This window comes from Bombyx mori, chromosome 14, assembly GCF_030269925.1.
Source record: "Bombyx mori chromosome 14, ASM3026992v2".
Lineage (NCBI taxonomy): Eukaryota > Metazoa > Arthropoda > Insecta > Lepidoptera > Bombycidae > Bombyx > Bombyx mori.
In genome coordinates, this window is record NC_085120.1 from 6,394,227 (window position 1) to 6,414,845 (window position 20,619).

The following is a 20,619-nucleotide window of genomic DNA, read 5'->3' on the forward strand; positions in this document are numbered from 1 at the left end:
TTAAAGCGGTTAGTTGCCCTCAATTAAGAAAAATAGTATTATTATTCACCAATAGATGTCGGGAAGAGTTGATTATTGAAAACACGAATAAAACAACATTTTCTGAAAATAAATCGTAGCTAGATCGATTTATCGCCCCCGAAATCCCCTGTATACTAAATTTTATGAAAATCGTTGGAGCCGTTTCCGAGATTCAGATTATATACAAATTGCTCGTTTAAATGTATAAAATAAAGGTATAAGATAACAACAAATAAACACACTTTGTTTTTAATGCTTAGATGTGTGGACGAGCTCACAGCCCACCTGGTGTTAAGTGGTTACTGGAGCCCATAGACATCTACAACGTAAATGCGCCACACACCTTGAGATATAGTTCTAAGGTCTCAGTATAGTCACAACGGCTGCCCCACCCTTCAAACCGAAACGCATTACTGCTTCACGGCAGAAATAGGCGGGGTGGTGGTACCCACCCGCGTGGACTCACAAGAGGTCCTACCACCAGTAAAACACACTTTCGTTTACATTTACACTTACGTAAAACTATTTTAATTTCGTTGGTTTAATCTCGTTTTTTTTTGTCATTTAATTATTTCTGACGTTTTGAATATATAACAGTTGACGTAGTCACGACCAAGACACAAGTCGTCACTTTAAGTCGACTTTTGAAAATTGTTTTTTTTTCCTATCTGTTCGCTGGTAACTTAAGGGGCTATTCCAGCTACTCACGAACGAGTAGATGAGCTCACAGGCTCAAACTGAAAGAATTTGTAACACTACTCCTATCAAGAGCAGTGCGTCGCAGAATATACCACCGAAACGGAATCGCGACCCACTGAGAAGATCTAGCGCGAAACTCATTGGACTTGAATAACATAGTAATTAAAGTATGACACTGACATTTTTGTCGCCATTTAAAAAAAAATCGATTAACTAATTTAACTACTAACAATTTTAACTTAAGATATTACGAAATGTTCATAAGTTTGATTTCATTCAGCTTCTACAGTATACGTGAGGAGATACCCTACTACCCTATTATTGGCCAGTAAATCCTTGGACAAACAAAAAACAGAAAAGAAAAGCAATTTTCTAAAAAAATCTTACGTTGCCGATTGAAACCGTCATTCAATTACTTTCAAAAGACAAAAATAAACAATCGTGTATTACCGTCGATCTCTTTTTAATTAAATCGACCTTGTACGAAAATATTTCGAGAAAACGTCTTTGGCCTTAAGTTTTAATGGTATTTTCTTTAACGCCTATATTTTTAACTGTGAATCCTAAAATGAACACACGTTTGTCACCTTCGCCTTCGGCTCGGGTCGTAGTTTTACACGCGGTAGGAAATGTCCAACTTTTCTCCCTTGGTGCACATACTATTTTTTCTCCTATCAGGCCGAAAGTTCGTGGAGTACTGAGCCGGGGTCCAGGGGCGAAGCCCTGGCAGGGGTAGGGGGGGCGGAGCCCCCCGACTCATAAAAAAACAATTTAACTGTTTTTTAATTTTTAAATTAACTACTAATAATTAAATAAGAACTGTCGATGAACTCATCTTTGTTTAATACTTCACTATTAAATTTTATTGCCTTTTGTTTATTTCACTTTTATACTAAACACAATATTGCAAATTACCCGAGCACAACAATGGAGGAGAATTTTAGATGCGTGAGAGCAGACGTAGACACTAACGCGCATGCGCACTTGTACCCAGGAAGAAAAAGTAACACTTTCTTTCCTGTACAGCAGGAGGAAAACCGAACTTTCGGCGTAGGTAGGAGAATAAAAAATTATCCGTGTAGCTGGCCTTTTGATTTTATGTTGATATCGTCTAATTTACATATTATATTTCTATTGTACATATTATATTATGCATATAAATTTCAAACTATTATAATATATTTTTTATATAATTATGTATTTTGATTGCTTTAAAATGATTTTGTTTTACACAGATTACTCCAAAAAGGCCACCGCAAAAAACACATCGACATCAATTGCGTAGACTCTCTCGGTCGCGGGGCTTTGACCTTGTCAATTGACGGGGAGAACTTAGAGATGGTGGAACTCCTCGTCATCATGGGAGTGGAAACAAGAGACGCTTTGCTGCAAGCAATCAACGCGGAGTTTGTTGAAGCAGTTGAATTGTTACTAGAGCATGAAGAGTTAATTCACAAAGACGGTGAACCATACGTAAGACCGATATATTGTACATATGAATTTTATTATTTCTTAAAAAAAATTTTTTTTGTCGCTCATTACCCGCACTGAAAAATAAAATTTAAAATTTCCATAGTTATAGTTGCTACAGCTAAATTACATATGTAATCAATCAATCAGTCTGCTTTTAAAATTACAAGTACTGCAAAATAAATTTTAATTATTTTAACAGAAACTACATCTTGCCAATCAAAGTTTCTAATATTGAAATATGTTCTAATACGTGATAATAACTCCTGATTATCCAACAAAGCTAGAATGTCAGCTTAAAAATTGGGGAACCTGTCATCGCAATATCTTACATATTATGTATCTTAAGTTGGACATCTGCGTTGTTACTGAAATGGCTTACAAAACTCGTGGCTTTAAATGATTTGTGATATTTAGTTGTAAGTGATTTCCGGAACTCAAACACCACATGATTCATGCCCAAATTGAAATAGATGGTCGAAGTGTCTATACAATAATCAGTATGAAATTACGGTTATCCTCTTATTCAAACGGTGGTATAAGAACGTTCTGTAAAACTAAACAGGCAGTTAGTCTACCGAACAAAAACACCCGGTCGATAAAAGATTTCATGTCTGAAGTAATTTACTATTGACTGATAGAATTGTGATTTTCACACTAAGCTGTTACTGCATCACCAACATAATCTACCGCAGCTCTGACAGTCACTACGTCCACTGAAATACTGGTACTTATTATTACCATTTATAACGTACTAATTATAAATCCATTTATAGAGCTGGCAAAAAGTTGATCCAAACACAGCAATGTTCACTCCGGACATAACACCTCTGATGCTGGCGGCTCATAAGAACAACTATGAAATAATCAAGATACTTCTAGATCGTGGTGCCACTTTACCTAACCCTCATGACGTCAGGTAATTTTATCATCATCCCCTTTCTTTTGGCTAACTATTGCCAGTAGCCTCGAGACTTATTCTGATTTAACTGGGTGTGTATCAATTAAGTAAAAAGACTGAAAAATATGTATCAAATCTGTTATTTTGCTCTCTGATAGTGTATATTTATTCTTTATATTTTCTATCCTTTCTGCTCTGTAAAGATTGATATACATCCCTGACTACTCTCTATTTAATTATCTTTATGTTTTACTGTAAAAAGTATCTCTTCTCCCATATTACGAGCTTTTGTGTGTACCGTGTTAACTGTACTTTTATATCAATCCCAAATTTTCAAGATTATGTGTATGAAATAAGTTAGATAAAAATGAATTTTATTTTTATTTTTTTTATAGCTTAGATGGGTGGACGAGCTCACAGCCCACCACACACAGCACCCAGCACACAGTGGTTACTGGAGCCCATAGACATCCACAACTTAAATGCGCCACCCACCTTGAGATATAAGTTCTAAAGGTCTCGAGTATTGTTACAACGGCTGCCCCACCCTTCAAACCGAAACGCATTATTGCTTCACGGCAGATTTATGTGGACAGACTAAAGTATTGAATTTTGATTTAATTAAAAACAGTTTTCGATTAGATGTGGCTGCGAGGACTGTATCCGACAATCTACTGAGGACTCTCTGCGACACTCACTGGCACGCCTCAATGAATATCGAGCTTTGGCATCTCCGTCGCTCATAGCTCTGTCTTCTACAGATCCTATATTAACAGCCTTCGAATTGTCTTGGGAACTGAGGAATTTAGCCTTTGCTGAACAGGTTTGTGTCTTCGCTTTTTCATACCATATTTTCACGCCATAGGCAGGATATTGGCTATGCTTTTGGCATTGCTGATGTTCATAAGTGACGGTAACCACTCACCATCAGATGGACAGTCAGTTCGCCAGATTTCCATGAAAGTATTAAATTACGTACAGCAGTTGTTTTACTAAAAACAGTATCTAAGGCAAAATTATTTGTGAAAAATCACATCTATAGCCGAGCTATTCTTGGCTTGTATGTAGACAAATATTAAACTTGTTTTTTTAGGAAAGTAAAGCGGAATACCTGGAACTACGGAGACAGGCGCAACTGTTTGCTGTAGATCTGCTCGATCAATCCCGAAGCTCCCAAGAGCTGGCCATCATTCTCAATCATGATCCTGACGAACCAGCCTTTGTTGACGGAGAACACATGAAATTAGCACGTTTGGAATTGGCCATTGATTTTAAGCAGAAAAAGGTACGGGAAGATTTTTCCGATTTGCATTTAACGTTCTTACAAAATACTTTATACCAAAATGAACTCGAATAATACTAACAAGGATTATCTATTCTAAAAGGACTCAATGACACTTTATTTAATAATTGTAGCCACTGCTGTTTTCTTTCTGAAATCTATACAATACAATTTGTGGGACAGTACTTTCAATTGAATTTTTAACAGTTATATCTTTCCCGTTTTCATTTACTTTTTACTATTCTAATACTCCTCTCGTGGGTCTCCAGGAAGAGTTTTAGTAATATAGATTTTACACGGGAATTTCTTGAAACAATGTGTTGTCGTTTTCTGTGCGTTTATAAATTAAATGTTTGATTATTTTAACAGTTCGTAGCTCACCCTAACATCCAACAATTGCTGGCCTCTATCTGGTACGAAGGTGTCCCTGGATTCCGTCGTAAAACTACAATGGAGAAGATCATGATCATCTGTCGCGTCGCCCTATTGTTCCCTTTCTACTGCACTCTGTACATGATAGCCCCAAACTGCGCCACCGGAAAACTAATGAGGAAACCTTTCATGAAGTTCTTAATTCACGCTTCTAGTTACTTATTCTTTTTGTGTAAGTAAACAATAAATATAGCGCGTAAGATAATTGCTCCAATACACTAAATGTATTTGAGATGCAAAACAGGTCAACTAGAAGATAGTTTATTAGCAGCAAACGTCAATATTTGATTAGTTCCAATTCAAGCCATTGAAAACTCAGTTCTATGCGATCGCTGCGAAAATGTCCTATTGTCATAACACTCCAAATCAAAGCGTTAGCTAAAGGTCTCTTATATTTGAGATTTGGCTTATTCTTTCATGCAGTTTTTAGTATTGCAGTAATTTTAGTACTTGCAGCCTCTGGGCTACCAATCACCAGTTTCATCCAATTGATTCTATGGAGAATGAAACTGTTCTAAATATTAAAATAATACTGTTCATTTTCCTGATTAGATTTCGATTACAGTTGATAGCAACCTAGTATGGCTGATGTCTATAGGCAATGGTAACTATTTACCATCATTTTGGCGACATACTAATCTACTACTACTACTACTCTTCAAAATACGTAATAAAGCGATGTTTATTTTTCAACACTGCTAATTATTAATTCTTCTGACTTTTGTTATCAAAGGGTTATTATAACGGATCCAACATTTTTTGCAATTTTCTAAAAACTTCGTGAAGTCTATATTAAGTAAATACATTAACTAAAAATTTGGCCTGAAAATTATTGGTCTATTCTTGTTTTAAATGAACATGACGCAAAGGAATAAAACTATTAATTTTTTTATCGCACTGTATATAGATGAACTATCTCAAGACCAACCAGGTGTTAAGTGGTTACCTCAGACTTCACATCATCAATGTATCCCATTTTGAAATATGGGGTTGAATTCTTAATGTTATTATATAAAAGTTGCTCACTCCTCACACCAGCAGACATGGACGCTCCGTTGCAGAATTAATGAGGACGGTAACAAGTACCCGTGCACAAAAGGATCTACCACCAATAAATACTAAATTTAAAATTTGCGTGTTTGAATTTTATGACACAAATATTTTTTTGATACTTGAGAACTCATATCTGAAGTTGTGTGGTGGTACATCGTTGGGCTCCGATAAACACTTAACACCAGGTAGGCCAGGTAGGCCAAAATTGGAGCTCATCCACCCAAATAAATCAATAAAAAGAGCATTAATTATATCGCTACCAAAAAATAACACTATTTTACACTTTCCATAGTAATATTGATCTTGGTGTCACAAAGAGCAGAGGTACAAGCTATACAGCTCTTCGGGCCGGAGTGGATGGTGAAAGAATTAGAAAAAGAACTCCTGAAACAAAGGGGAAACGGACCTACATACTTGGAACTCGTTGTGGTTGTATATGTACTCGGTAAGTTATAATAAGCGGAACATTTTTAAATGTTATACCTTTAAACGAGCAATTCTTGTATATTAATATATATATAATCTGAATCTCGGAAACTGCTCCAACGATTTTCATAAAATTTAGTATATAGGGGATTTCGGGGGCGATAAATCGATCTAGCTACGATTTATTTTCAGAAAATGTTGTTTTATTCGTGTTTTCAATAATCAACTCTTCCCGACATCTATTGGCGAATAGTAATACTATTTTTCTTAATTGAGGGCAACTAACCGCTTTAAAGACACAAGATGGCGTTATCACTAGATGAGATCATACAGGTCTTTTAGGAAACTCATTTACTTTCTGAGATTAGACTTCTATTGTCGTCTATGTTCTTCAATATTCGTCGTACTATCTAAATCGCTGAAGTTAGCATAAATTATAATGAAAAGCAAATACATTAAATATTATATAAACAAATGCACACAGCTTTTTAATAAAAACTCCAATTGACTTAACTATTGAGCCGTTCATAGGCCAAGGTAACGGGCCTAATTGTCTATTTTTTTACTATTTTTTTATTGCATAGATGGTTGGACGAGCTCACAGCCCACCTGGTGTTAAGTGGTTACTGGAGCCCATAGACATCTACAACGTAAATAAGCCACCACCTTGAGATATAAGTTCTAAGGTCTCAGTATATTTACAACGGCTGCCCCACCCTTCAAACCGAAACGCATTACTGCTTCACGCAGAAATAGGCAGGGTGGTGGTACCCGCGCGGACCCACAAGAGGTCCTACCACCAGTAAAATGACCTATATGCCATCACTACATAGTATAAAACAAGTCGCTTTCTCTGTCTCTATATCTGTCTATCCCTATATATGCTTAAATCTTTAAAACTACGCAACGAATTTTGATGCGGTTTTTTTTAGTAGATAGAGTGATTGAAGAGGAAGGTTTATAATAATATGTATAATAACATCCATTAAATAGTGGAGAAATCAATAATAAATTACAGTTTCCGAAGCGAAGCGAGGGCGGGTCGCTAGTTTCTAATAAGTAAGAGAAGGTCGTCTTGAATCTCCCGGTTTCAGCAGCCGTTCCTTTCAGGCTTCATCTGGGAGGAAACTCAGGAGATATACATCGAAGGCATCCGTTCATATCTCCGTAATATGTGGAACTTCATTGATTTCACTCGGAACTCGTTGTACGTGGCGGTGGCTTTGCTACGTTTCGCGGCGTATCTCCAGCAGGCCGCTGAGATACGTAGGGATCAGCAAACGAAGTTCATACCGAGAGAAAGTTGGGACGCGTTCGACCCGCAACTTATCGCCGAGGGCTTGTTTGCGGCGGCTAACATCTTCAGGTAAAATTTTACGGGAACACTGTATTTATTTACCTTAAGTCTCCATATAGTACGTTAAAACGATTTAAAATATTATTATTGTAAATTATTAATATTAACTATTATAATATAAAATATTATTATTTTAAGTCGTCGTGGCCTAAAGGATAAGACGTCCGATGCATTCGTATCGTGCGATGTACCGGTGTTCGAACACCACAGGCGGGTACCAATTTTTCTAATGAAATACGTACTTAACAAGTGTTCACGATTGACTTCCACGGTGAAAGAATAACATCGTTTAATAAAAATCAAACCCACAAAAACTATAATTTGCGTAATTACTGGAGGTAGGACCTCTTGTGAGTCCGCACGGGTAGGTACCACCACCCTGCCTATTCCTGCCATGAAGCAGTAATACGTTTCGGTTTGAAGGGTGGGGTAGCTGTTGTAACTATACTGAAACCTTAGCACTTATATCTCAAGGTGGGTGGCGCATTTACGTTGTAGATGTCTATGGGCTCCAGTAACCACTTAACACCAGGTGGGCTGTGAGCTCGTCTACCCATCTAAGCTTTAAAAGAAAACGGCTGATAAAAAAAAATGTTTTTTAACAATACTGTCATTATTTTTCATCCTTCTTTAAGAACCATTGTTATTAAGTTATGTTTATTATTTATTAATTATTTACTTATTGTCAATCTGTCAGTGTTTTGTATTGTTGATCACTATGCTGGTGCAACTAAATAAATAAATTACGGACAGATTTATGAAAACGCAACACATTGTTGAATTAATAAGTGACATTATCATAGTTAGGACACACATATACGGGAAAGTAATAAGTAACACGATTTTTTCCTTAACCTGGTATATGATTTATATGAACTTAAAACGTTTGAACAGTTATAATAATATATATTTTTTATTGCTTAGGTGGGTGGACGAGCTCACACCCCACCCGGTGTTAAGTGGTTACTGGAGCCCATCTACAACGTAAATGCGCCGCCCATCTTGTAAGTTTAAGTTCTAAGGTCTCAGTATAGTTACAACGGCTACCCCACCCTTCAAACCGAAACGCATTACTGCTTCACGGCAGAAATAGGCATGGTGGTGGTACCTACCCGGGCGGACTCACAATGTTGTTGCTTACACTGTGTTAAGAACATCACTAATGTATTTTTCCGTTTAACAAGAATGATATGGGTTAAAAATGGTTATACTACGTGATGTCACATGTTAGTTATATTCAAAATTATCAAGCTTGGAGTCAAAGTTAGCAAGTAATTTATTAAAAACATCAATATTAATAAGACGACAAAAGTAGATGTAAGATAATTTAAATACGTCAAAATTTAATCCACAGTGCTCTGAAACTGGTCCACTTATTCTCTATCAACCCTCACCTCGGGCCGCTGCAGATTTCTCTTGGTAGAATGGTCATAGACATCGTCAAATTCTTCTTCATTTACAGCTTAGTGCTGTTCGCTTTTGCTTGCGGTGAGTACAAATTGAACTGAGCATTTAAAACAGATTTGACACATGTTTTTCTTCTTCGTCGCTTTCTTCATTGCTGAAGGTCGTGTCCCTGAAACTTGACCGTTGCCTGTCTCGTGAGCTATTTCCATCTCGTCCGGTCCTCAGCTGCTCGAATGGCGGTTGCGACTGGCAACCCAGTTAGAGCGGTTACTTGATCATACCAACGGCTAGGTAATCAGCCGCGGGTGATGACATGACACACTGCTTAATGCAGTACTCACACGCGTCACAGTTAGTATTATTGACAACTAAACAAATATTATTTACGCCCGTCAGCGACTTAATGAACATATTTGATTTTTTAAATTTATAAACTTTTTAAAATAAAGAAGAAGAATGAAATCTTTTATTTGCTAAGCATAGTGAAGATGAGTTATTACATAAGTAAGTTAAAAGCAGCGTGTATGCTTTGTCATTATTTGACATGCGAATTTTAGTGCAGTGCAAGATATAATGATATTATATAATTTACCATTCATTCATCCATAATTCAAGTAATAATTAAGTAATCTATTTATTTTCAATGTCGTGCCTAAGAAAATCATTTATGTGATAATATTTTTCACTAATAACATTATCTTTTAGTTCTTTCTTAAAATGAAAATCGTCTAGGTCTCTTAATTTCTTTGGTAATTGAAACTCAGGTTTAAATCAACTGCTCTGGTACTTCGCGGATCTGGAGAAAAAAAAATGCTACGTCCTACCCGGAGGACTTCCTGATTGGGACAATGCCGGAGACTCTTGCATGAAATGGCGAAGTTTCGGAAAGTAGGGACTTTTGGGTGTTTCGAATTAAAAGCCAGAAAACAGCATTTGAAATTAATTAACCGTCATGCTTATTCGAATTTGTATCAATTTACACACAGCATTTAAATTAGGGTTTTGAATGTTTACATCATTATTTTTCTTGTTAAAAAAAACATTGTAGAAATCGCTTATTTTAGCTATAATGAAATAACTTACGTAGTTGTATTTATGGAACGCATTGGTAAAATCATATCATGTAGAACGCATCAAATAGTTTCCATGGTGATAGTTTAACTGTTGTATCGATTGAAGTCAATTCGATTTTTGACAAACATTCCGTTGCATTGAATCATTAAACAATAACCAATTTCCACAACATAATTACAATTAAAATAGCTATATAAAATGGGCGAAGCACAATTCGGCATACGTAACGTAATTGGAGCACCAATCGCTACAACCAGACTATCAGAGCAGGCTTTAGTATGTATCCCACCAAGGGCACCAAAATTTACGATACACGAATGGAAAGTGAGCAACGATTTGCGCTGCAGAAATGCAGAGGACCAGCAACAACTAGCGGACAGGATCCTGGGCGAGTGTAAAAGAGTCCGAGAGGAGACTGGCGAAAGATCGGAAATCATGAAGGCCACAAGCGATAGACGAATCGAAGAACGAATCGGAGATATTGAGTTCAACAAAAGTGAATTGCAGATTCAAAGGAAAGAAATTTGTATCGAATTGGAAGCTCTAGGCGTGTACAAAACTCGTTTGCAAGATTGTCTCGCTTCTTTACAAGCTAACGCTTTGAATATCTGTCGAAAATGTCTCATGCTGAGAGATGGAAGAATTGGTATTGATTTAGTTGTTGACGAGGTTGAACAATGTTTGCAACAAGAGATCACTACAATTGTTGGAGGTCAAAGTCTTTTGAAACGTGTATTAGAACAACTTAACGAACAAATGCGTCGACTAAGAGCTACAAGATATTTGCTAGATCGTGACTTACAATACAAGCAGGCCGCTATCGATATCGATAAGGGTTCCTTGTCTCTGAAACCGACTGACTTGTGCCTTTCTGTATATGAAGGGTATACCAATCTTGATCCTGCCAATATATTTGCAGATGAATATAACGCTTATTCAGCTAAAAATATCCAAATGGCCGCTAGAGAGGTAACAAGTGCAAGACCTATTCGCATGTTCGTTGACACGATCTTGAAACAAGTAATTGACGATCTTTGGACAGCTTACAACAAATGTAATCACGCATTTCATGAAAGAATTGAAGATACAAAACGTACTAAGTCAAAGCTAGAGGACATGCACCGTGATACAACACAAAAGATTGTTGAAATGCAAAACAATATACTTCAATTGCAAAAGGCGTTATCTGATAAAGAAGGACACACGGCTTTAGCTCACACTAGATTGGGGAAAAGGGCTCAAAGAGTAGGAGCTGAGTTAGTGAGAGATCCACCCGGTCAAGCTTTGTACTATGAATGTGAAATGCTGCGTCACAGTGCAGAACAGCTCCAACAAATGCTGCAGGAAGCAACGGCTTCTCTACGCTATTTGCTGCAAACCCAGATACAGCTTGAAGAAGACATAAATGTTAAAATGAACACGTTGAAAATCGACGAAGTGGACTGCATGACTCTGAGAGCAACCATGGATTACCACGCTTATTAAATTAAATTAAGAAACTCGCGAAATTTATCACAAAACCACTTTTTATTCTTTAATGTTTGTAAAGGCTATTTTCGCAAGCACTTTCATATCACAAATTATTATGTTTGATATACACTTTTTTTAATGGTAATAAAGTCACATTTTCAAACAAACGTTTAACTGAGTTAGTAAATAATATACGAAGGACAATTAATAATACTGTATGCTAGTAATAAATAGAGCTATATTAAATACTACTGTATTAATAATATTTTAGGAAATTCAATTGAACCTAAAAACTTTTTAGTATCAAATTTTGACACAATTTCCTCTACTGGTTGGGAATATTTAAACAATAAACTGTACGTCTTTGCACCAGCGTCTTCGAAGCGTCACAATCTCTTTTTTGGGCGTCTTTCGGCATGGTCGGGCTTGAGAACTTCGAGCTAGCTGGCATCAAAAGCTACACCCGGTTCTGGGGTCTCCTGATGTTTGGTTCATACTCCGTGATCAACGTGATCGTCCTATTGAACCTGCTCATCGCTATGATGTCTAACTCTTATGCTATGATCGATGTGAGTACTAGATTTTTATATTTTCTAACTTTAAGTCAGTTAAGAACAAAGTTTGTTTTCCTATCTATTCGTTGGTAGACTAAGGGGGTATTCAAACCATGACCTGCGACCAGCTATGGCTCAGCCTGGGAGAGTTTGCTAACACTGACCCTAGCAAGAGCAGGGTTCGGTTGGTATGGGCAATTTAAAATTAATTTACTACCTTCTTAAAGTTCTAACTTGCCCACTAATATTTATATAACAATAGATACCAATGATAGAAAAATAACGAACGAGATTAAAATTTTAATTGCGAACGTGAATAAAAAATCTTGAAAATGAATGGTATGAACGCCATTCAAAGCAAACTACATTAATATAAAAAACTGTTTGATTTTCATTGAAAGGCCGAGGTATTTAAATATTAACAAATTGCAGATCCCGCCTTGAATGCAAGGTAAATAGAGTCAGAAGCTGCTTTATATTAAAGACATTTCACGGGTCAGAACTTGAAAATAGCAAAATTAATTACGTACAAAAGGCTCCTTTGCTGGCTTAAAATGAACGAGTGATTTTGACACTAAATAACATTTTGTATTCGCTTATTAACATGAACTTGCGAAACGGGATTGTTTTTATCTTTTTCCTTGAAAATTGCTTTTGGGGACCGACAATGGCAGAATTAATTATCAGGGAAGCTTTGTTTGTAGTTTCTATTAATTTTGGACGATATAAGCGTGTTTAACAAATCCTAGGACACTCCGCATTATACATGACTATTATCTATATATGTATTCTAAATATAATACAATAAATACACCGGCAACTTTAAATAAAATCTCATTTTTAATCCGCTTTTAACTGATATATAAATTTCAATAATACATTGATAATTAATATAGTAATATTGACCTGGCCTTATAAGGAACCCGGGAGGCGGGTGATGGAACCCTCTCATGATATAGCATTATATGCAAGACTAGCGACCCGCCCTCGCTTCGCTTTGGAAACATTAAATTTTATTATTGACTAGCGACCCGCCCTCGTTCGCTTCGGAAACATTAAATTTTATTATTGATAGCTGAGTTCCGCGATGTTACCCGCGGTTATTGTCGTACCGCAGGTGACGCGGGGCGAAGCTTGTCTTTAAAAGTAGCCTAAGTTACTCCTTATATCATCAGCTACATGTCAGTGAAAGTCCCGTCAAAATCGCTACAGCCGTTCCAGAGATTAGCCGGAACAAACAGACAGACAAAAATTGTAAAAAATGTTATTTTGGTGTATGTACCGCATATATATTCATATGCATGTAGTAAAAATCGGTTATTTCAATATTACAAACAGACACTCCAATTTTATTTATATGTATAGATATCAGAATATCAATGCCGCCTACGCACCCACCTGAAGACGTTAAGTCGAAATCTCAGCTTAACGTCTATTTCATCAAAACTCGAACGCACAAAAAAGTTTCGCGATAGAATTAGGCACGACAGTGGTAGTCGTGTGGAATTACGCTTTGTCACCTGAAAATTCTGTACCGATAAGCTTAAGTCAATTAGAAGCAAGAAATAATTTCAAATGATACTATACATGTAGACATAAATTCAGTTGGGACTTCCTTTTCCTTATTCCTTCCTCAATCCATCATCCACGCCATCTGTTGACGCTCCAAGAAAGAACTACGCATGTTCAAAAGATACCTAAAACACGGTGCCACAAATAAATTTAAACTATAGTGAGGGGTAGATCTCAGGGGTATTTAAAACTATGGGTTAGTCACCAGTATCGAATTTCGAATTCTTATCTTTCTTTAACACAAACAATTTTCAATTTTAAACGATAATTACATTCAGACGCGGGCGCACGCTATTCACACTCAAAACGTAAGCGCCCGGAACATAGATTATACACTGTAAAAAGATGGGCATAGATACTATGTATAGCGAGCGGGCATACGGCCGCGAGAGTGACGTACCGGTCGGTTTTGCTATAAAACTCAATATACATTCAATGACTATTTTAGATTAAAGCTATGTATTTAATTTACATTTGCTAACGAATGGAACGTTCATTCTAATATAGGATTTTTTTTCCCTATTAACGTTACCAGAAAAAAAACACTCCCCACAAACAGGCACACTTAGATCCTGAATAACAGATATTAAAACTTAATTATGGTTTTCGTTTGTACTCCAACATACATACCTACATGTGTGTATAGTTTTCTAGATATGTAGGTCAATATAATAATTTATATTTATTGTTGTATCTCCTTTTAAAATTGCAACACAGCGTAATGCAACATTGCGTAATAACATTATTTCTGATAATATTAAAATGAAATAAGAAACAACGCAGTTTCCTGGCTTCGTTGTCTGCACCTGTTCTTAGTGAGAGAAAAATTATCTTTGTTATGTGGACATTTTTCTGAATGTTCTAGATGCGTGAACGACTTTTCATCTGGTATTAACTGATTATCCTGAATACCGCCACTCATTTTGTGAAATGAATGTGGTTTAAATTCCCTTATTTTTTAGTATAACGGCTATTTGACTCTCCAAACTAGTGGTGGTACGTATGCCTGCAAACTTACACCGTGGCCTAGTACTAGTAAGAATATTGTATTTAATGGGTTTAATTTTGCTAGGCGATATTAAAACTGTATTAAAGCACTAGTGACCCGCCCTCGCTTCGCTTCGGATACATTAAATTTTATTATTGATAGCTGAGTCCCGCGATGTTACACCGCGAGGCGAACCTAGTCTTAAAAAAGTAAGCCTAAGTTTTTTTTTTTTTTTTTTATGATTGTAAGTTTACTGGTGGCCCGAAGGCCTTTCCAGTTTCACCAGGACAGGTGGACGAGCAAAGGCTCAGCCAAGAGGGGTGGGATTTGCTAACAACTGCCCGAGCGCCTCCGAAGGAGACCTAACAACTCAAGAGCAATTGTTTCGCGAATGAATCTACTACCGGATCGGAATCACGACCCGCTGAGAAGATCCGGCGAGAAACTCAGCGGGCTGATGCATGGGTTAGGTTGCACGTCGACCTCTTTGTCGAGTTCGACGAGTACGGTTACCGGGGTCCCTAAGCCTGCCCCTAGTATTAGAGCTGAAGGCATCTAATGCAAAGGTTATTGGATCTGATGGATCCGTAAGGACGTGTCTAGGGCGTCGACGGTGACTGGCTCCTGCATGATCAGGATTCGGGGAGTAGTCAGCGGCGGCAACGATAAGGCGATTATCATGACGCATAGCCTTATCGAAGTATCGTTCCGACGCTGACTTCATGTATTTCCGAATTGATTCGAGGCCCAGGTCGTCGTGTAGGTCAACGTTCCTCACGAACCACGGAGCCCCGACAGCTAACCTGCAAAAGCGGGATTGTAGGGATTGGAGGGTGTCTATGTGTGTGCGGGCCGCGTGAGCGAACACCACACTCGCGTAAGTCATGACGGGCCCTATGCAAGTTTTGTAAAGTGTCACCTTGTTCCGAAGGGACATTTTACTCCGCTTACAGATCATGGGGTAGAGTCTACCGAGAATAAACGCGGCACGGTCACGGACTGTTTTTATATGCGGGCGGAATGTCATCGATGCATCCAGGGTAACGCCCAGGTACTTGACCTTCCTGGCCCAGGGTATGGGTTGTCTAAAGAGAGTAATCGGGTGTGTGAGATTCCTCCTCCTAATACGGGAGGAAATCCGTGTGGAGCTTCCCCTCTGAAATAGCACCGCAGTACTTTTCGCTGGGTTGATGTCTATGCGCCATTTTCGGAACCACTGTCCTAGGGCTAGGGCTGCGCTCTGAAGCTTCTTCGCGATTAGGGACTTATTTCTACTAGAATAGTAAACAGTCGTGTCGTCGGCGAATAAAGCTAAATGGGTCGGCGGCGACCGGGGAATATCGTTGACGAATAAGCTAAATAGGAGGGGTGAGAGGACAGAGCCTTGCGGGACTCCAGCTGTGAGAGGTCGTGGGGAGGAGCGGGTTCCCTCGACTCGATATCGAAAAGAGCGGTTCGACAAGAAGTCCCGTATGATGAGCACGAGACTATCCGGCACGCCCATGTTGAATAGTTTGAAAATCAAACCATTGTGCCAGACTTTGTCGAACGCTTTTGCGACGTCGAAGAAGAGAGCTCCCGTGTATAACGGTTTTGGTCGATTAAGCCCCACAAGAATGTGCTCCGTGAGGCGGTGCACCTGTTGAACGCATGAGTGATTTGTACGGAATCCGAATTGTTCATCGATGAGAATGCCCTTGGATGAGACGAAGTCTCTGAGGCGTTTGTAGAGCAGACGCTCATACAGTTTGCCTAGAGACATGAGGAGGCTAATCGGGCGGTAGCTCGTCGGATGATTTTTTGGTTTACCGGGTTTATGTATGCCGATAACGTCCGCTTCTTTCCACACCGCGGGAAAGATACAGTTCGCCATAGCGGCATTGAAAATATATGCCAACATCACGATGAGTTGGACGGGTAGAAGTTTAATAACGCGGTTAGATATACCGTCGGAACCGGGAGCCTTGCGAGGACGTAGGTCTTTGATCAAGTCTTTAACTTCTATCGGGGTGACGGGTGGTAACGCATCCGATGGTGGCAAGGAGGCTCTGCGTTCTACCTCACTGTCTACTAATTCTACATGAACAGGGTCCACGGATTGAGTGCTGGGCGTGCACTGGGTTTGCAATGTATCGGCCAGCAGCTCTGCTTTTTCGTCATCATCGAACGCCGCGAGTCGGCCTGAGGGGCCTACGAGGGGGGGCATAGTTACTACCGTATCCGATTTGAGAGTACGAGCTAAGCGGTAGTAAGACCTTTGGGAGGGCGCGAGTCCTTCTAAGAAATCAGACCATCTGGTATCTCGGACTTCGGCGATGCGAGACTTTACGTCGCGTTGTAGGGCACGCATTCGAATACGATTTTCCGCGGTAGGATACCTGTCGTAGGCGCGTATCGAGGCGTTCTTAGCTCTAAGGAGTTCCCTAATATCGTCGGACAATTTGAAGCGGTGAAGGAAGTCCTCCGCTACAGCTTGTTTCGATGACCTATCTAATGTCGAGGTGATGTGTGACGTTAAGATGTCTATGGCTTCAGCGGTATCCTGAGGAGACGGGATAGAGTCCGGGTTAAACGGGAGCGATGGTGGATCAGATTCAGCCAGGCTGATGCCCAGCGTGTGCCAATCCACCACAGTCCTCGTGACGGGAACGGAATCGGGAGCGCGACCGAGCTTCATAACGACGGGACGGTGGTCTGAATCTAACTCTGAAACTACTTCGATCGAGTGTAAGCGCAGAGTTACGTTTTTTAATAACGCTATGTCGAGTATATCCGGGCGATGCGCGATATTTAGCGGGTAGTGAGTCGGGGTTAGCGGAGCGACGATATCGAAGGCGAGATCATCGACTAACGCGTCAAGCCACCTGCCATTCGGGGTTGTGGTGTGTGAGTTCCACCTGACGTGTTTACAATTTAGGTCGCCCGCCAGAATGACAGAGCTTCCCATGCCGAGCAGCGCCTCGATATCACTGCTTAGAACGATCTTATCCGGTGGAAGATAGACGGACGCGATAACGATCGGCGCGTGTCCAGTCAGTGAGATTTGGCATACTGATGCTTCGATGTTAGAAAGCGCGGGGGGGTCGAGAGGGACGCAGTGCAGGGCTCGTCTATAGTAAATGACGGTACCACCACCACGAGCAGAGAGCCTGTCGTTCCTGACCATGTTATAGTTCGCGATTTTAGGGTCACGGCGCGCGGGCTTAAGCAGGGTCTCCTGCACCAAAAAGATGTCAATTTGATGGTCACGCAAAAAATCACAAACCTGATCAAGTTGATTTGCGAGACCGTAAGCGTTAAAAAATCCTATCGTTACGGATAGGGGCTTTATTCTACTTATGTACGCCATTGATTACCGGCGGAGTGAGGGGAGGACGTACGTATTTAACGACGCGTATACGTCAGCGTATTCTTGCACAACGGCGATGAAGTGTTGTGCAGTGGAGGCGGCGCGAATGGCGTCACCCAAAGCATTAACACGCTCAAAGTTGATCGACTGAAAAAAGTCGATCGCTAGAGCGAGATTGTCGGACGCGGTCGGAGGGCAAGTCGCGGGAGAGGGACGAGTCGCGGGGGCGGGACGAGTCGCGGGGGCGGGACGAATCGCGGAGGAGGGAATTGTAGCCGTGTTCATATACGGCAGCGGTTTCGCCCAGGCCGAGACACTGGGCACCGGCGCCGGAACGAACGCTGGCTTAGCCTGCGACACAGAGGGTGCCGAGGCTTTGATGTCTGGGCCGGAAGCTCGGAGGCGGTTTTGGCGGGCGACGCGGCGATTTATTTTCGGGGCTCGGGGGCATCCGCGGTAATTTGCGGGGTGACCCTGTGTTTGACACAGGACGCAGCTAGGCGGTTCCGTCGCGGTTTTTTGGTCGCGAGCGCAGAGGGCCGTGGCGTGATCGCCCAAACACTTAACACATCGGGGGCGCGCGTGACAGTTACGGGAAGAGTGCCCGTACAGTTGACAGTTATGGCACTGGCTAGGAGTGCCTTTTTTATGGGGGGCTTCGACGGCGATACCGGAGAGCCTACAGACGGCCTGTGTGTTGAAGATTTTCTTACCCTCGGGGGTAGGCTGGAGGGTGACTAGAACCATATTATATGGCTCCCTACCGCGACCGGTGTGCATACGGTGCACAGAATTCACTGGAAAGCCCTGTTCTAACAGATCGGCCTTGACGAGCTCTACATCTAACTCTTTAGGGATTCCGCGTATTACAACGCGGAGTTCGCGCTCCTCCTGGAGCGTATACGTATGGAAACTTATACGTTCCTTACGGAGGTAAGAAGAGAGGGCCCTATGGTCGTCGGGTGTTTGAACCTTAATTTGAATGCCGTTCGCGAGGTTACGGGCATTCGTGAAATTTATATTTTTGGCCTTAAGGGCCAGGCAAACTCGATCCCAAGCTGCCTTCTCCTGAAGGATAACCGGGGGAGGGGCCTGGGTTTTATTTTGTGCCACCGGACGCGGCGACGGAGTGGCACGGGCTGGGGGCGCAACGGGAGTCTGAGGGCGGGGGCGCGACGCGTTCGCGGCTTTGCTAATTTTAGCGGCCGCGGGAGCTCGGGACTCCGCGGCACGCTTCTTACCCTTCTGTACCAGGGTGAATCCATCCGTCGATGAGGCGAGGGCGAGGTCGACCTCCATGTCCGAGTCAGAGTCGGAGCACGAGGAGGCGGGTGCAGGCGACCTACGAGCAAGTGTAGGTGTTTTAGAGGGCGCGACGGAGGCCGCGGATGACCGCTCAGCTGAAACGATGGTCACAGCGGACGACGCAGCAGCTTTACTCGCCAGTATAGGCGACACGGGAGCGGCAGGCACGACGGAGGCTGCGGTGCTCAATGCAGAAGCTTTGCACGCAGGTACAGGCGACGCAGGAGCAGCGAGCGCGGCGGAGTCCTCGAGAGGGCTCGCAGTGTGATTGGCCTTGAAGGCCAGAAACTCTGAGGCGAGCTGTGGGTGGCGAAGTCGGAGGAATTCCGCGAATACAGCGTCCATGATCGCTGAGTACCCAGGTGGGGCGGCCCCGGGTCTTGAAAACACTCGCCTTGCGGCGAGGCCCCAACTTCTCGGACCTGAGCGGTTCTATTGAACACAGGTGGCAATGCGGCGCGATTACTACAGGACAAAGAAAAAGCAAAACAAATCAGAAATAACAAAAAGAAACAAAACAAATAATTACTTGCAGGAAACCACTTTGTCGGCAAATGTTCCACGAACACAAAAATAACTAAAACAAAACAAATAAAAGCTTCCAGGAAAAACACTTGGTCGGCAGATGTATCACGAACACAGGCCGCGCGAACAATGGCCGGGCTAACAAAAGCCGGGCGAACAAAGACCGGGCGAACGAGTGGTCGATGAGCACGTCCGCACGTAACGGGTGCCTCTATCGGAATGAAGCCTAAGTTACTCCTTATATCATCAGCTACCTATTAGTGAAAGTCTCGTCAAAATCGGTTCAGCCGTTCCAGAGCTTAGCCGGATCAAACAGACAGATAGACAGACAAACAAAAATTGTAATAAAATGTTATTTTGGTGTATGTACCGTATATATATTCATATGCATGTAGTAAAAAGCGGTTATTTCAATATTACAAACAGATACTCCAATTTAATTTATATGTATAGATGACAAACACGTGTTAGGTAGATTTTTCTTCACAAAAATTGGTATCTGCCAGCGTGATTTGAGCACAGCATATTCGTATCGGTCATGATAACTACAATCGTAATGAAAATCTATTATTCTTTACTTCAACTCATGAACAAAATGCAACCACTATTTTAATTGCAAAGTTTACTCTCTGAATTGGATTTCCGACGAAGAATTAAAAAAGAAGGTGATTTAACAACCCTATTATCCTTTTTAAAGTAAACTTTAATTTTTTTAAGTGGTAAAACAGCTTTTG

The 20,619-nt window shown here is 40.8% G+C and overlaps 1 protein-coding gene and 1 long non-coding RNA gene across 4 annotated transcripts in view; one reads left to right on the plus strand and one right to left on the minus strand.

Annotated features, from left to right (window-relative positions):
* Window positions 1–20,619, plus strand: part of LOC101735306 (transient-receptor-potential-like protein) — a 35,992-nt gene that overhangs the window by 6,049 nt on the left and 9,324 nt on the right. For 2 of the 3 annotated variants that reach the window (XM_038015436.2, XM_038015437.2), the window contains exons 4-13: window positions 1,956–2,193; window positions 2,967–3,109; window positions 3,734–3,914; window positions 4,185–4,376; window positions 4,743–4,977; window positions 6,151–6,303; window positions 7,395–7,650; window positions 8,996–9,129; window positions 9,813–9,936; window positions 11,966–12,161. In XM_038015436.2, coding sequence (XP_037871364.1) covers window positions 1,956–2,193; window positions 2,967–3,109; window positions 3,734–3,914; window positions 4,185–4,376; window positions 4,743–4,977; window positions 6,151–6,303; window positions 7,395–7,650; window positions 8,996–9,129; window positions 9,813–9,936; window positions 11,966–12,161 — 1,852 coding nt within the window. Of the gene's footprint in view, window positions 1–637; window positions 888–1,955; window positions 2,194–2,966; window positions 3,110–3,733; window positions 3,915–4,184; window positions 4,377–4,742; window positions 4,978–6,150; window positions 6,304–7,394; window positions 7,651–8,995; window positions 9,130–9,812; window positions 9,937–11,965; window positions 12,162–20,619 lie in introns of those variants that run through there. The other variant, XM_062672047.1, reaches the window with a different exon arrangement.
* Window positions 4,203–14,032, minus strand: LOC134200097 (uncharacterized). Its single transcript, XR_009974857.1, has 4 exons — window positions 13,924–14,032; window positions 13,734–13,843; window positions 4,755–4,916; window positions 4,203–4,309 (listed from the first exon to the last, which is right to left on the minus strand). It is a non-coding gene; the product is annotated as an uncharacterized LOC134200097 (long non-coding RNA).